Source organism: Chiloscyllium punctatum, chromosome 8 (genome assembly GCF_047496795.1).
Source record: "Chiloscyllium punctatum isolate Juve2018m chromosome 8, sChiPun1.3, whole genome shotgun sequence".
NCBI classification, from domain to species: domain Eukaryota; kingdom Metazoa; phylum Chordata; class Chondrichthyes; order Orectolobiformes; family Hemiscylliidae; genus Chiloscyllium; species Chiloscyllium punctatum.
In genome coordinates, this window is record NC_092746.1 from 55,186,938 (window position 1) to 55,205,206 (window position 18,269).

At 37.6% G+C, this 18,269-nt stretch overlaps 1 protein-coding gene across 1 annotated transcript in view; it reads left to right on the forward strand.

Annotated features, from left to right (window-relative positions):
* LOC140480574 (ATP-binding cassette sub-family A member 13-like) overlaps positions 1-18,269 on the forward strand; it is a 282,456-nt gene that overhangs the window by 177,574 nt on the left and 86,613 nt on the right. Inside the window, exons 32-37 of the mRNA XM_072575601.1 lie at positions 884-1,213; positions 2,368-2,437; positions 3,927-4,061; positions 6,866-7,018; positions 13,587-13,785; positions 17,114-17,332. Coding sequence (XP_072431702.1) covers positions 884-1,213; positions 2,368-2,437; positions 3,927-4,061; positions 6,866-7,018; positions 13,587-13,785; positions 17,114-17,332 — 1,106 coding nt within the window. The remainder of the gene's footprint in view (positions 1-883; positions 1,214-2,367; positions 2,438-3,926; positions 4,062-6,865; positions 7,019-13,586; positions 13,786-17,113; positions 17,333-18,269) is intronic.

An 18,269-nucleotide genomic window follows, 5' to 3' on the forward strand; every position in this document is an offset into this window, starting at 1 on the left:
ATGGAATTAAAAGAATTGTACAGCATGCATAGAGATGTTTCTTAGGGATGTCTTGGGGAAGGGCTGGAACTTGATTACTTTTGTGCCTGTTATTATTGCCACAAATGCACATTGAAACATTTACTGGGCACAGTTTTGACTGCCTGATTCTGCATCCTTCCCCACCTGCAAGTAAGCTATCTTTCAAATTGATAGAGTGACTTTTAAAACAGGCATTAGCCATATAAGCACATATGTCCATCAGGCAGCCATTGGCTGATTGTTGACAATTGTCCCTCAGGGGCTTTAGTCATTAATCATACTATTGCTCATGTCTTGTCAAATAACACTTTATACTTCCTGTCTCATCAGGAAAGGAAATGGGAAATCTGTTATTTACCAATTTGTGGCCCAGTATGTAACCAAAATTTAATGTCAATTTCTGGCCACTTAAGCATCTCTTCCAAGTGCTGCTGGTGTTTTACCCTGATGTGTTGAAAGCTCAAAAGGTAGACTGGCTTACTACTGCTTTTATTTCTTCTGGGCCTGATCACTATCCCTGGCTTATCCTCTTTTTCTCCAGTCACACTGCTGGTACTGAGGAGCTGCCATCCCTCTGATTGGCCAGCAGCAATACAAGATGTTATTCTGCATCAGGGAAGTCACAATTGTCTGTCTTAGCAATGTCAAGGCTTCCAGGGCTGGCAAAGGCAGGCTCATCCCTGACTTTATAGTCAGTTTGAGGCCACTCCTTCCCCATTAAATCCCAGCTTGTGTTTCCATACTATTACTTCTTAGCAAATGTTATATTGAAATTAAAGAAACATTTGTTGTGTGAAACAATTTAAAGATAACAAAGCATAAATATTTCAAGATCTCTAATAGTGTATTTTCTATCCTACAGTACACCAAGATGCTGGGAGTGAAGCCAATAGTTCATTTTCTGGTCTGGTTTCTGGACACTTTCTTTGTCCTGATTCTGAGCAGTGCTTTCATAACCATTATTTTGAAAGCCAGTGAAATACTTCCAAACAGTAATGGATTCATCATTTTCCTCTTTCTTTTGGATTTTGGAGTATCTGTCATTGCACTGAGTTACCTGATTGCCACATTCTTTAGCCATGCTAATACAGCAGCTCTCAGTGCTTGCCTGATCTATATCATTACCTTCTTCCCCTATATGGTCCTTGTGGCTGTACAGAATCAACTCAGCTTCTCCAGCCAGATTCTGATTGTAAGTAGATGAGAGAAAATGCTTTATGTGCTGCATTTAACAAAATTAGAAGTACAAGGAAAGACTTGATAAAACAAGCAGGGACCTCTTCTTCTAAAACAAGACAAATCATGGGAGATGTGATGGAAAAATTAACATCATAAAATGATGGGATAGGGCAAATAATATCACTTTGTTTCTACTGTCTGAAGGATCTAAAATGAAGGTTATAGATTTTCAAGTACGAGTTTGTTTTGCATGATCTTGCTGATGGTCAAGGAGGGGTGTGGGGTGGGGGTGTGGTGAGGTCTGTGGCAACAGAAACAGTCTTGATTCTATTAATCAAGAATATGTTTAAAATCTGTGATGTGGGACTCCCCCTCTTTGATACTTCTACTAAATGGGAAGCCATGGTTGATACCCTATTACGTTGATGTCTAAAAATACCATTGGGTGCTAAATAGATCACAGAACTTTGCTGTACATGTACCATTGAAGTTCATGATTGAGTCATGTAGGTACCTCAGACTCATAAGGGGTTTAGTTCAAATAGGAGTGGATGGGAATAGAGTAAGGAACTCCAAAAGGAATGGATGGTTTTCAGAGGCCAGACAGTGAACAGGCAAAATATTTTTGCCCAGCAAATTTTCAGGGGCTGTGGAGTGTTCTTGGAGAAAGTGAGGACTGTAGGTGCTGGAGATGAGAGTCGAGAGTGTGGTGCTGGAAAAGCACAGCAGGTCAGGCAGCATCCAAGGAGCAGGAGAATTGACATTCCTTCATCAGGAAGGACTCATGCCCAAAATATTGATTCTCTTGCTTCTCAGATGCTGCCTGACCTGCTATGCTTTTCCAGTACCGCACTCTTGACTGTGGAATGTTCGATCATAGTGGTTGAATAGGAAACATGTTAACATTTAACTAGGCTTTCAGTGGAAACGGTAGTAAAGAAATTTAGAAAAGTAATTAAATGAAAGCTGAATGGCCTGGTTTCATTTTATAATTCTTACATAATTCTGTAAGTATTCTGATCCATTCACATTATTCAGTTGGCATGTTGGCAGATTGGGCTGTAGTAGCTTGAGGAACAGAAAATTATTATGCATTCAGTGTTTACGTGAGCCTAATTATTGCTTTAAACTCTCACTAATACTTTTTAAAATCTAAATCCTATCTAGTGTCTCCTGTGTCCAACTGCATTCAGCCAGGGATCATATCTTATCACACTTTTTGAAGGTGATGGAGTAGGTAAGAAATTCATAAAATATGAAACTCTAATGATGAAAACCATGGAAAATATAAAATGATAAACTGAACTTATGTAATATTTTCAGCATATTGTCATTTAGAAAAGGCTGTTGCGGGAAAGAAACTAAATTCCCTGCAAAATATTTAATGCAAATAAAGACCTTAAGAGTGTAAAAAGTTAATTTTTTATTAAACTGGCAGTAATTTTGAGTAGATTTAGCCTTTTAGAACATAAATATTTACATTGAAGGTAGCCACTTGACCTGACTGGCCAACATTTTTGTGATTGATATTTATAGTTCGTGGATAAGTTCTTCCTTATCACTATCAGAAGGTATTTTGTTGTGCACAATTCCCCTGCCCCTTGCATTTCTCTCAATGTTGTCTTGTTATCCCTCCTTCTTCTTGAAAAGCTTTAAAGAAATCTTTCTCTTTGAATTTGACTATTGTTCCCAAAGTTTTCTTCTACTTGCTACACCATGTTAATTTGTATGCCTGGGTTACCTGATATTTTCTTTTATGATGGGAGTTGTACATGAATGTGAATTATTGGCGATGAGGGCAAAAGAAATGTTGAATGATCAGCACAACTTCATTAATGCACAACTGAAAGATGAGGTGTTTGCTTACACTTCAAACTCACTGTGTTTCCATAGAGATGTTTTACAACTATATTCTGAATATTAAAATGATATTAAGGTAAATTTTATGAACAGAACTCACAAAAAATGGACATGTCAGCATTTTGGCCAGTTTCACAATCTTCATAATGCTCCATCTTATCGAAGGAGTGATTTTGGATCTCCGAATTTAGCACTTTAATAGTCATGTTTCTAAAGCAAGTTGTTTTTCAAAATAAGTCTCAGAAAGTGTCAGCAATGCATTAATATTTTTTGGCACTTGTAAGCCAGAGGAAAATTTGAAATAAAATATATTTTTTCCTTCATACATGCAAGTAGGAAAATGTCATGACTTGTGAGCTCTGAATATTGTTGTTATAAAGTGAAGGCCTGTTTCACTGTCCTAATACAGTAGCTAATAATATTTCATAATGCTTGCACTATCATTGTATGTCTTTGGGAAAAGGTTGTTGGTTTGTGTGTCTAACAAGTATTTTCTCATGATTGTGCACTATTTACAGATTAAATAAAATTGGAAATTGACAAACCAAATAATTTTCATTCCAAGTGATAGTAAAACTGTAACATGTGTATCCACTTACCTGGTGGTTGGGGAGTATTTATAAATGATGTTGGGTAAAACATCATTTTTTGTGGATGATTTATCTGAATACTATAAGACTCTCACAGGTCAGAGCATAGAAATGGAAATGTTGTTGCTGAAAGAGATTTGAAACAATCAAACTAGATTTGTGAATAGATCAAAATGGACTTGAAGTTGTATGTTTTATTGAACTCATATTAACTATACCTATTGTAGATCCTGCTCTATTTACATCTTATTTTATTTCCTCTGGACTTTTTTTTAGGAATTCAGTGGAATAACATGTATGATATGCCTGGTGATGGGGACAATGTGTCTTTTGCCTGGATTTGCTGGATGATGGTCATTGATTCAGTGATATATTTTATATTAGGCTGGTATCTCCAAAATATTTTCCCTGGTATGAAAATCAATTTCTTATCCATGATAATTATTTTTTACTGAATTATCTTTTTAACATTTCTAATTGCCATTGTATAATTAGGGGAAGAAATTTAATTGAAGAATATGCAACGCAATTATAGAAGAAGACAAGTGCTCCTTGTTATCTGTTAAGATGATCTGGACTGTACTTAATGAATTTTTAGCTTGCAAGTTATTTTCTTTCAATAAACTTCCTGCAATAAGGAATATCTGTTAAAACTCTGCATGTAACATCAATTAAAGGTTACTGTGCTATGCACATATCCTATTTATGTTACAAACAACAATGGACAAATGCATGCAAAATTGGAGAAATGTTTAGATAGATTGAGACTATATGTGCCATTGTGAGTTCTGCATTGGACCTGCCTGCAATAGTTCTATTCCATTTTTCTCCCCAGACATATTTATATAATTTTTCAAATACTTATTTAGATCCCATTAAGAGAATGTATTCTCCGAGTAAATTTTATGAAATCACACATCCAGTGCACAGCAAGCATTAAAAGTGTGATGCAGACAACACTAAATTCTGCAGTATATTCTGTTCATTAAAATTGATGGATAGAAAATTCTACAGGGCTCACTAGCTTCCATGTTTGCATTCTTGATATGTCCTCACAACCAGTGAGATTTAAAATGCAGACACAAATACTTCCATATTCTGCCTCAGTAACAGTTATAAAGCAATACCTGACTGAATAATTATGCATTGTCTGTAAAAGTATATTTCAATATCTTCCAACATACTTTATAAAAATAATCTTGAATCCATTCTTCCTTGGTGCAGATTACACCACTGAAAATCTTCTGAAAAGTTAAGATAATTTGGCATTTCCAGTAAACCATTTGGCTGCTGATCCTGGTCGCGTTCCAAATCAGCTTTGAATCATTTCAGTGGACCCAATATCTTTCCTAAAATGCCATGATCAGAACTGCATGTAATATTCAAACTATAGCCCAATTAATGACGTCTACAGATATATTCATTTTATTTTTATTATACATCAGCTAATTCCTCTCCTCTGTTAAGATATTTACCTCTATAATATTCACTATTTCTCCATTTATCCAAAATGTACAATATCACATTTGTCTGCATAGAACTGCATCTGCTACTTCTTTTATCCTTTCTTGCATTCCTCATCATTGTTTGACAAGATCCAAAATCTAATCATTTTTATAATTTGAAAATAGAAGAGATCCAGCATATCTCTATGCCCACATCCCTCCAGTCCAAAAGTAGCTATTTGCTTTGATTCCCTCCAGCCATCACTCAATTCTGCAACTGTATTCTCTTTAATATAATGTGCCTTAATCTTTGCCACAGGTGTATGGGACAAATGTTTTAAAAAATCCATGCATGTACCTCACGCACTTTGTGTATTTTATGGTATCATCGATTAGACAGTAAAACAAGCATTTATATCAATTATATGGAATGAAATAATGACCCATACATTCCAATACTCAAATCGTCATTGGAGCAGTGTGCTTTAGTGTTTGTCCGGGATCATGCAGAATCCCAGGCACACCAGATCCCTAAAAATAGATCCATTGAAAGTGGAAATTTTGGACACTTTTGCTTCTGTTAATTTGATAGCTTCTCAGGAAAAGTTAGACAATTAAAAATCTAATCTAACTGCTGAATAGCTATTAAGTTGAACTTCTGATACACCACACTCCCCCACCAGCCCACTCTCTCCAACTACAGCTACAGCTCCCAAACTCCTTATATACCAAAACCCCAACAGCCATTCTTCCTACACTGCCCCAAGCCAAGCCGATTCTACCCATTGCCCCAAACCTGACAATGGCACCCTACACTGCCACTGTCTTGATTCCTGTCGATTTTGATTTTCTCGCTCATCATTCGCTGGTCTCAGCACATGCAACCTCAATCTGTGCCAGACCTGGCACCACCAGGTCTCTCAGACAGACCTGACACACCTTTCCACTCCTCCACCCACCAAACACGACAACCACCCTCCCGTCTGGACCCAATATCCTTTCTCTGCCCAACCTACTTTGCCTTCGACTTCCATAGCTGAAAGCTCCCTCTCATGTCACTGGAGCTGTCACACTCTTCCCCAAGGCATTGTACCACCCTGGTTGGCATTTCTTTCAACAATATGCTCCCCTGCCAGACATAACACCTCTGGACCCAATACCCACTACATCACCTCAGACCCAACACACCGCCTGTGACCCCCAGATCTCCATCCTCTGGCACCCCACCCTCTGGTACTTTGGCACTCAGATGGCACCCTACTCACATGGCACTCTAACCCTTAACTGACTGCCACCATAACTCCACACTTGTCTTGCATGCTTACACTTTCACAGGAGCTTTCTTAATATCTGGAAATCATGCTGGACATTTGAATCACGAATACGGTACACTGCCTGTTGCAAAAGGGGACATGGTCTCGACCATACTGTACTATAAATTATCTATTTGATTTCAGGTATGTTTTGTATTTCTGGAGAAAAGTATCAGAATTCACTTCTACCAGTATAGAACTCAATCCTAATGGAAAAATATAGGAGTGGCATATAAATCTGATTGTGCTTGCCCATCCTTGGAATCTCTAACCCAATAGCAACTTACTCTTATGTTCCTTTCTCTCCTCTCTTGAGGTGTTTCAAATAGTTTTTCGTGAGTGAGATGCTATTTAAGGGATTGGCTGTGCATGTATTTATGGACTTGTATCAGTGTTTGTCTACTGTAACCTATGAATTACTGAAGTATTACATTTCACTTTAACAATCAAATTTTAGGTAAATATGGATCTCGGAAGCGTTGGTATTTCCCATTTACTAGTTTGTATTGGAAAACCTTCTGTGATTGTGCCAAGCGCTTTGACAGAAAGGTCGGAGAAGGCTACTGGGCCCAAAACCTTGATTGCTACAATCAGCAAATTAATGTTAAAGGTAAGATTCAAATATTGTGAGCACTTTTGTTTTGATAATTTGTTTAAAGATCTGAAAACATTCATTTTCTGTTGCACTTACCTAAATTCAAAATTGCCTTAAGCTCCACAAATCTCCAAAAATCTTTCAAATCATCCATATATGCTGTCTTGTGTGCTCATGTTCCTTTGCTCACTAACTAGCATGTATTCAGCCAATCTGGCACTAACCCATGAGGGTCACTCTTTAAATCTTTCTGTCACTCCACATGACACTCCTATTTTAAGATCCTCCTGAAATCCAAAGACTTTAACAAAACTTTTAATCATCTTTCTTCTAAGTTTCTCTTTAATGCAGTGTAAACTTTTGTCACATCTATAACGTGCTTTTTTCCTGTGTTAAAGCTGCTATATAAATCCAATCTACTATTACCATAACTCTTCCTGTTTTTGGTAACTGTGTAGAATTCCTTTGCAATTTGTATACACCCCCAATGAGTTTTGTGTTTGTGATTTTACTGAAGCAGTCATCACTCCCAGTAAAGTTGCTTGGGAAAGGATAGATTTTTAATCAAGAAAGGAATCGAAGGTTATGTGGAAAAGGTAGGAAAATGAAGTTGAGGATTACTTGATTGATTGATTTCTTGTCAGGTGTACCGAAATACAGTGAAAAGCTTTGTTTATGAGCAGTACAGCTCAGATCATAGTAAGCAAAGATGAACAGATTAAAAGTTGTAAAAAAACTTATACAGTGACATACAGGTTACTTTGTATGGGGCGTGTGTTAGGTGAGGTTAACATTAGCAAGAATAGCATTATTTGAGGCTACAGAGTCCATTCATCAGCCTAATAATGGTTGAGAAGAAGATGTTCCTGAACCTGCTGGTGCATATGTTCAAGCTTCTGTATCTTCTGCCTGATGGGAGAGGTTGTAGGAGAGCATTACCAGGATAGGATGGGTCTTCGATGATGTTGGCAGCCTTTCCCCAGCAACAAGCTGTGAAGGTGGCCTTCCGTGATGAACTGGGCTGTGCACACAAACTTCTGTATTTTCTTATGGTCCTTGACAGAGCAATTGCTATATCAGGCCATCATGCCGGGGGTATGCTTTCAATGGTGCATCTGTAGAAGTTGGTGAGGGTCCTTATGGACATGCCTGAGCCGCCTGAGGAAAAAGACGTGTTGTTGTGCCTCCGTGACCATCACATCTACGTGACAAGACAGGTTGTTGATTGTCGTCACTCTGAGGAAACTTGACAGTTTCTACTCTCTCAATTTCAGTTCCATTGATGTAGATGGGGGCGTGTTCTCCTCCTTTCTTTCTGAAGTCAATAATCAGTTCTTTAGTTTTGCCAACATTGAGAGAGGTTATTCTCATTGCACCATGCACCAAGCCCTCTACCTCCCTTTTGTATTTTGACTCATCGTTGTTGGATATCTGCCCTATGGTACTGTCACCAGCAAACTTGTAGGTGGCGTTCATTCGGAATGCGGCAACACCGTCGTGGATATACTGGGAGTACAATGGGGGGGGGGGGGGGGCTGAGGATGCATCCTTAAGGGGCTTCATTGTTGAGTATTCCTGTGGAGGAGGTGCAGTTACCTATCTTCACTGATTGCAGTTTGTGGGTCAGAAAGCTTAGGGTCTCATTGTAGAAGGTGGATCGAGACCAAGGTCACAAAGTTTTAAGATCAGTATGGAGGGAATAGTAGTGTTGAAGGCAGAGCTGTAGTCAATGTCAGGCATAGGTGTCCTTATTGTCCAGATAGTCCAGGGATGAGTGCAAGGCTAGGGATATGGCATCCACTGTGGACCTGTTACATCGGTAGTTAAATTGTAGGAGATTGAGACAGGCTGGGAGACTGGAATTGATGTGGACCATGACCAGCCTCTTGAAACATTTCATGATTATGGAGGTCAGAGCCAGTCAGCCATGATCTCATTGAATGGCGGAGCAGAACTTAATGGGCTGAATGGCCTATATTTGCTCATACATCTTGTAGTCTTATGAAAATGAACTGTTAAGAAGTGGAAACAATGTACCACTTACCTTTACATCCATTTCTGTGTGTTAGTTTTAATTCTATAGAAACTGAAAATTCTCAGCTGATTGCAGCATGTCTGATTCGTATCCAACAAGAAACAAACACTGACTTTTAAAGTGGAAAATTGCTGTTCTAGCAATTATTTTGAATGTTTGTTATTGGAGTAAATTTCCTGTATCCCGCAACATTCAGGGAAAGCTGTATAGTTACGTAGATTCTAACTAACACCTTATAGCATTGTGGGTGTGCCAGTCAGAATTTCATTATACATGAGGTAACTTGGAGGAAAAGGAGTAGTAGAAGGAATTGTTGTATGCCACATAACTATGGTACAATCAGAGGAAGTAGACTCCTACCTGCCAACTTTGTCAGCCAAATATATCAAATGCAAAATTAACTCAATCTGACAATTAACCAAGGAGATATTAAAATAATTGGACAAAATGCTGCAGGAATGTTACTGTCAGTAGTTTTGAAGAAAACAGCTGGTCAATGAAGGATCAGTAACACCAGTCAGCCAAAAGTACAGTTTTTAAAATTGTTTGTCATAGCAGGTGGGCAGTCCACTTTCCCCAGAGATATTAGTGAATTCCAGGAGATAGCCCAAGGTCACTGACAAATATATAAATGAAAAAAAATAGATAGATGGTATCTTTGACAGCATCAACAGAGATCCAAATGCTTGAATACATAAGGTTCTCCATGCATTAACTGATTGGCTGTTGAAGTCATAGGAATCCTCGTAATGTATTTTGACTTTGCATAATGGCAGGAATAGTCATGGTCTCACCAACCTACATGTCACAGATGCATGTATCCATTACAGTATTGATAGGAGTGACCACCACACAGTCATTGTGGAGACAAAGTCTCACCTTCGGGTTTTCAGCAATCTTCAGCTAGAATTACCAAATGAACAATTCATCTCAACCTCCTCTCATGGTCTGAACATCACAAATGCCAATCTTCACTCCCATATAATATAAAAGGTGGCCAAAGACACTGGACACTAAAACACCAACCTGGCAAATTGCCTCCTAATCACTCTACTCATGATCATCAGCAAAATGATGGAAGGCATCGTCAATAGTTTATCACACAGCACTTGCAAAGGAATAATCTGCTCACTGGCACTCAGTTTGTGTTATGCAAAAGCCACTTACCTCCAGACTTTATTACAATGTTGATTCAAACTCTGAGTAAAAAGCTGAACTCTAGAGGTGACGGGTAAGTGACTGCTCTTTGCAACAAACCCAAATTTGACATGAGTTTAACACCAAGGAGCCATAGCAGTTAATGGGAATCAGGGTGAAAACTTTCCAATGGTTAGAGTCATACCTAGAATTAAGGAAAATGATTGTGGTTGTTGGAGGTAATTCTGCAGGAGTAACTCACCTCGTATCTTTTTGCCACCTATAAGATACAAGTCAGAAGTGTGATGAAAACTTTTCACTTGCCTGGGTAGTTGCAGCTCCAGCAACATTCAAGAAGTTCAGCACCATCTAGGATAAAGCAACCTACTTTATTGGCACCCCAAACATCACTCTCAACATCCCTTTGCTATTGGTGCATATTGGCAGTAGTATGTCAAAACTCAAGATGCATCACAGTGACTAACCAAAGCTTCTTCAGCAGCAATTGCCAAACCCTTGACCTCTACCATCTAGAAGAATAAGGATAGCAAATAGATGGTAACACTGCCATCTGCATGCTCCCATCCAAGTCACATACAATCTTGACTTGGAGCTATATTAATACTTGTTCATTGTCACTGGATCAAAATCCTGCAACTTCCTCCAAAACAGTACTGTGGGTTATTCTATATCCCATGGCTTCAAGCAGTTCAAGAATGCAGCTCACCACTGCATTTCCTCTTGACAATTTGGGATGGGAATAAATGCTTGTCTAGCCAGTGACACCTGCATTCCATGAGCAAGTGGGAAAAAAACTTCCTTAAGTAACTACAGATTCTACCAACACCTCTAAAATAAAGTGGTTGCTCATTCATATTCCTATTTCTGGCAAATGTAAATTAAAAATTGGCTTGGCCCTGGTATTGTGAACATCTGAGATTTCTCAGACCCACTACTGTACATGATGTGCCCCATAGTCTGGCATACATGCAGTTCCATTTAGTCCCTCTGCTGGTTGAACTCATTCAGCAGCATCTTGGAGATGATGTGAAACCCTCCAGTTTTGACTTTTGTCTTCAAATGAACTTGTTACAAACCTCTGTACATTATGATTTTGCATGTTGAAGTGTTTATATTGTAGATTAAGAGAGTGAAAGAAGCAGCCAACATCCCCCTTGTGTGAGTGATATTGAGTGATTTGTGCGTACCTATATATGAGCATTCAAGCTCAGCGATACAATCACTTATAATATGTGCTGTGCACGCATACATGTTAAAGTTGTCCACTTGGCTGGGCTACCTGACTTTGACTTACGGAAACTAAATTATTCTGCATGGAAAATTATAGGGAGCATGAGCAGCTGATTGGTGAATATTTGTTTAAGTTTTAAGTTTATTTATGTTAAATAAGTTAATTGTCGAGCAAATCACAGTATAGACACTTTGAAAACACTAGGACACTTCTGTCCTGAGCAAGCACATGTCGAGGAAGTATCTCCATCAGGAGGAGCTCAAGCTTCAGGTTTTGGACTTTCACCAGATACACCCTCTGTATTATCTGTGATTAATCACACAATGTATAACTTTTCTGTTGTTACCCTACTTATTGTTTGGCTCACTTACTTGTTTTTCCCTATCACAAAATGATATTCTATTCTTACACTCTTGAGCCTAACTATTTAATTCCCAAAATATGAAGTAAACAGCACATCAGGACAAGATTCTCAGTCAGAAGTGGAAATAAAGAGATGGGACAAATCTTGCCACTGTGTTGAGATTACTGGGAGGTGGAATTTTCCACAGATTCAGGCGACAAGTAGTCTGGAGATGGGTGAAGGGCTTTTGCCCGAAACGTCGATTTTCTTCCTCCTCGGATGCTGCCAGACCTGCTGTGCTTTTTCAGCACCACTCTAATCTAGAGTCTGGAGATTGGCCTACCACTGGAAATGGCAATTATGAAGCAGGCTTAAGGCCAGGTCTAGAGAGAGAAATTTAAAGGCCTTCTCTGTTCCCAAAAACCTTGGCCAAGTGATTTCAATGCAATCAGTAGCTCATCAATTAAAATCTGAACCTTTTGTCAAGCTTAAATTTCCTCCTCTATGTCTCAACCTCTCAGCTCCTCACCAGCTATTATCCATTTTATGAACAAAGCTCACAAATCCCGTAACATTTGAAAGCCATTGAATGGTCTATAAATCAAACTGATTTCAGAAGTACCACCATGATGGACGTCTACACCAATGCTTCCCAACCTTTTCAGTGTCAAAGAAGACTTCATTGAGACACACAATTATAGGGTGCACTCACTTATTTTCATACCGCATGCACAATGTTGGAAGTCTATGCATTTGTGGCTCAGGAGGCTTGCACGCATGTAGCTGTTAGGTTGCCTGGTATCGGCAGATATTGCCTTCAGTCATAGATACTGAGACTCTGGAGGAGATCAGAAGCAAGGATGGCCTTGATGGTCATGTAAAATGGTACTACTTCCTAAAACTTTCACAGTACATTTCTCAACTTGTCTTGGCACTGTACTTGACTGAATACATAAGAACAACAAGAAAAGATTAAGCATTGACAATTGATATCATATCGTTTTAATAGTGCAAACTGTACACTAACTTATACTCATAGACACAAAAATCGTTAGATGTCTTCTGAGCAGTTAACTGTGAAGCACATTTATTCCAAGTGATTTCATGTTAAAAAGGTGACATTGTATATATAGCCCATTTTGCAGCTTTCTCCTTTCTATTTTCATTGATATAACCCGAAGTTAATGTCATTAGGAAGTGAGTTTGCTATGTGGGAGCAGAATTATTGGTAATTTTCCTTTCCAGGAATAGGATGGTAACTTGAACTGAATTACTTGGTCAATGCTAAATTAATAATTTCCAAATGTAATAGACAGATTTGTGTTGTAAGGGATCTTGAACTCTGGATGGTAAGCCAGAATCAGAAATTAAGGACTAAAAATGTCTGGAGTATTTTTGGATTCTGACCTATCATTGTAATAGTTCCAAATGAGTAAATATGGTGAATGGTGAGTGCACCTGTAAATTCTAAGGATTGGTACACTAGCTACCAATATCACTTTTATTTTCATTGGAATTATTACCAGTTTCTCTTTGATGTGAGACATTTAAACACGCTCAGGCCATCTTATTTCTAAACCATATCAGATTCTGAAATTTGTTACAACTATATATTTCATTTTCACGTTTCATGAGATGATATAAGAAAAATATCAAAAATAAATTCAGCAGACAATATTCTTCAAACCCAACCGTGTCAATAAGAATGAAACTGCCATCAGTAGTTATTATTATATAATTACTGTGCTAGCAGGTTGCTGGGGAAGAGTTCTGGTATGAAATTATAAAAGATAATTTTGTTCATTCCTTTCAATAGGAGACCCATTCAATTCTATGGATTTAACTGGGAAAGAAATGACACCTCCCAATTTGAACATTGGAGTTGCTTTAAGATCACTCACCAAAGAGTTTAAGCACAAAGAAAAAGTAGCTGTAAAAGACTTAAACCTTGATTTCTATCAAGGAGAAATTACTGCTTTATTAGGACCCAATGGAGCAGGCAAGACAACAACAATGTAAGTGGTGAAATGGAATGTATTAATTTAACTTAGAATAAGTGGAGATAAATGATGAATTCTGTCCTGTTTGAGCTTTGCATTTGACAATACAATTTCATCAGTTGCCAAATTAACCCATTTATTCAGTAAATGCTCATTTTTTCATATTGTTCTATAGTGTTACCTATGAAGTACAGTGGATAAATAAATTTTCACTCCTGAGGTTGGTTATAATAGAATTTGAAACTTTAAGAAGATGTTCTTGACTATGTCTCAAGCTACATGACAAAATAAGCCAGATATGTCTCTTCGATTAGAAGGTTTTTAAGAAGGAAGGAGTCAATTTTATTGTATGCTATGGGGTTACTATGGCTTTAAGAGGGGTATTTTGTCCTTTTTTTTGTGAAGAAAGGTTAAGATATAAGTGACAACTGCTCTGCTGAAAGCCAATAAAGTAAACAGCTTGTGAGGCCTTGGGCTCTTTTTTAAAAGTTAGAACAATAAAAGCAATCTGAATGGGTAGGGTCACTTTTTTCACAGAACCAGCATTTTCAATTTTAACCTTCTGCAGTTGCAGAGGTCTTGGAGCAGCATGTGAAAGCTTTTATTCCTTTCTCTGTTACAGCTAAAAACTGGGGTTCTCTTCCTGCTACTAGAATTGTGTGTGTGAGACAATCAATTTTATTGAATTTGCCTTTGTCAAGGGTGTGTCTAAGGGATTGTATTATATTGGAATAGTTGATTAGCAGTAGTTTATATATTATTTTGTTAAGTATTTTGATAGTTACAGTTAAGCCAATTCTTTTCTTTTATTTTCATTTTGTCTGTATTTTAACTGTAGTGTAAAAATAAAAAGTGTTTTCCTTAAAGTCGAATCGTTTGACCAATTGCATTGGGAATGCAATGCCTTACACTTACCTTTAAAATAAGAAAAAGTTAGGGTCTAGGCTATCTTTTTAACATATTTTGAGGGGGTTTCATCTGGTCCTAAACAAAACTTACCCAAGCAAAGTATGAAACTTGTTAAAAAGGTTAAGCAGTCCTGAAGCCTGCAAAACGTGTGTACATTTGCATGCAAAACAGATCAAATAGGGAGTCAGGGCAATAGACTTCGAACAAAGTTGAAGTCCATAAATAAAAGTAATTATAGATTCTGATGTTCCTTTGGTCATTATGTTAATTGTGTTAATTTAGCTGGTTGTTCTTCTAGGATAAATTGCAATGCATCATTTTTTAGAGTGAATATTATGGTGCTTGCAATTCTTTTTATTTTAAAATTCTTTATGCTGTATACAGTTCAACTTGTTCAACAAGTTCAACTTGGAAAAGAGAGAGGGCCCAAATTTAAAGACAAAATAGAGAGAGATGTTACTAATCTACCCTGCAGGCATTCTTGATGTTACAGCCCTTTGTACCAAAGAAAATCATAGCCATTCATAAGTTCAGTCATATGATGGCTGACTGTTGACATACTCTGAGATGATTAATGTTAAAGAAAAGGTTTTGGTCTCCCATTGTCAAAGCTACCAAACAAGTAGGAGAATCTTCTGCACCCCTTTCTGTAGGTTCCCTTTGTGTCCAATAGTTTCTGCAAAATAGATTATTATTGCTTATTGATCTTGTTTTGTTTTGAGGTAGTTCAAACGATGGCAAGTGTGCTGTTAATTCATATCAAAGGCTTTAAGTACTTGGCTGCTCATTTTTGCCAAGTGACCTCAGCAGCCATTTTAAAACATAGAGTCCTGGCTCATTTAAAGGTGTTCTGTTCAAACCCTAGGTATTAAATCAGTCAATAGAATTAAAGATTAATAGCCCACATATAACAACTTGATAGATGAAAAGTTAATTAATAACCCAGAGTCTTTTTTCCCATTTAATTGTGTTCTGTTTCCTTTTGAATCAGTTTATTTACTGATGTACATATTTATTGATTTATAAACCATGTTGGATTCTGAGTTACAGATTTGTAGATATACTGGATGCAAAACTGCATAAAAATGATCAGGCATAGTTAAAACCAGTTATCCCATAATGATGTAAATAAAAAAAAATCCATTTAATTTTCCATGGGTGAAGTTATTATTTAGATTGTCTGTTGAACTAACTGAAATTAAATCAAGTCTATTTTTACACTGGAAATCCCAAGTGTTTTGCTGAAGTGTATGCTTTTTTGGGACCGTTTGGAAGGTCCGATTGCACATCCAAGATTTAAATGGAAGTATTTGTCACTTTTGATGTATTTGAAATTAATGATGACTTGAGGGACAACAATTTATTGGTGAGATTAATCCAGGCTTTAAAAAACCTAAAGACATGCTGGCTCAGGAGTTAACACTGCTGCCTTGCAGTTCCAGAGACCCAATTCCAGTCCTGGGTGATGTTTGTCTGAATTTTACACATTCTATCCATGTTTGCATGGGCTTCCTTTGAGTATTCCAGGTTCCTCCCACAGTCCAAGATGTGCAGACTGGGTGGATTGGCCATGCGAAGCTGCCTGTAGTGTCTAGGGATGTGCAGGCTAAGTGGATTAGCCATGGTAAATGCACGGTTACAGGGATAGGGTAGGGAGCTGGGTTTGGATGGGATGCTGTTCAGAGGGCTAGTGCAGACCCAATGGGCCAAATGGCCCATTTCTGCATTGTAGAGATTCTATGATTCTACCAGCACTACATACCTGATATTTGTCTGATTCATTGCACTGAGTCTTTGCTTACTCTAGATCTTCTGATGGACCTGTTAAGGAGCAGAATTTGATAAATGTTACCTGAAGATTAGCTGCAAGGTTCGCTGCTCAACGTTGGCAATTCCTACTTTCATGATGTGTTCAGGACCAGCTATATTTCAGGAAAGTGGTATCATAAATGAGATGAGGAAAGCAGTTAGGACATTGGGGATGTGGTTCTCTTTTGGCAAATTGATGCTGGATTTGTACAATGATAATTAGGGGCTTTCAGTTCTGCAAATTCCAGTACTGGAGAATTAGATAAAATCCTATGGCAGCTACTGTGGTTGCATCATACAGATTTTAGAAGGCTATAGTTTTTAAAGTAAGTTGAGGAATTTAACTTGGTATTAGTGAAGCAGCACCAATGCAGGCTATGTGTACTCAATGTCATGCGCATCTTTACATTAGTGCATGAAAAGTTCCTTAAACTTCTTCAAACACTCTAAAAATGGTAGAAATCTTAGGTTAAATAAAACATATGAGTTTGTGGTGAAGAATCACACCACAAAAAATTGTAAGTTACTCAGCTATTGACGGGTGGTTTATTGATGCATTATGGTCTATTAGTTTGCATATGAAATTTAACCCAAGGTAACGTATTATCTTTTGCCAACTATATAGGTCAATGCTAACTGGCTTGCACCAGCCCAGCTCTGGGAGTATTTATGTTAAAGGGAGGAATATGAGTCAAGAAATGTCAATCATTAGAGAAGAGCTGGGAGTGTGTCTACAACATGATGTGCTGTTTGAGAAATTAACAGTGCGTGAACATCTCCTGTTATATGGCATAATAAAAGCACCACAGTGGACCCACCAACAGCTGTTGCAAGAAGTGAAAATGTAAGTCTGAATATGCTGCCTTGCCAGATGAATGAGATGAAAATGTTTAAAAAGGGCTTTGCACAGGAGATTCCACTATACTGCACTGTTTTCGTTTAGAGTGGTTCAGCCAAATTGCAATTGAAATCCTGGAACTACCAGCATTGCGGGTATACTTTAACCACATAGACTGTAGCAGTTTATAAGGCAGCTTGCCATCACTTTCTCAATGACACTTAGGGGTGGACAATAAATGTTGGCCTTGCTAGTTTTGCCTAAACTCCATGAATAATTTTAAAAACTCAATCAAACTAGGTGGAGGAATTTCATGGACAAATTACACGCAATGCAAAAGGAGTTTCCAAGCTATTTTGCATCACTTTGCTAAGCTTTTGAACTCGCTCTCACAAACAACACTCACATACAACAGTCACATTCATCCAAATTTAATGAATCAAAAAGTTTTGCAAATTTGTAATTGGTATTTGAGAAGGCTTCTAATGAAGCTATGTTTCAACACAGAGACGAAAAAGCTCAGTTAAAAGTTTTAAAGTACCTTTTTAAAAAAAACTTGAATAGGAATTGATTATTGTCCATTAAGGTGATTAATAAATATGTCTTTTTCAATTATTTACAGTTAGATAGCTTGCAGGCAGTGTACAAAGTATGATTAACAATGTGTTTTTTTTGATAAACTCATTTTCAACTAAATAAATAAAGTTACATTAAGGTACCATTTTTAAGTAGTGACAAAAATAGATAAACAAGCTACTTTAAAACTTTGCCAGCCATTAAAGTAGAAATATCACATGGTCTGAATGGGGTGCATCCTAGGATGCAGAGAGACAGGAAGGGTGAAATTTTAGATACACTGGCCATAATCTTTAGTCCATCTTAGAATAGGGGTTGGTGCCAGAAGATTGAATAACTGCAAATGTTGTACTCCTAATTAAAATAT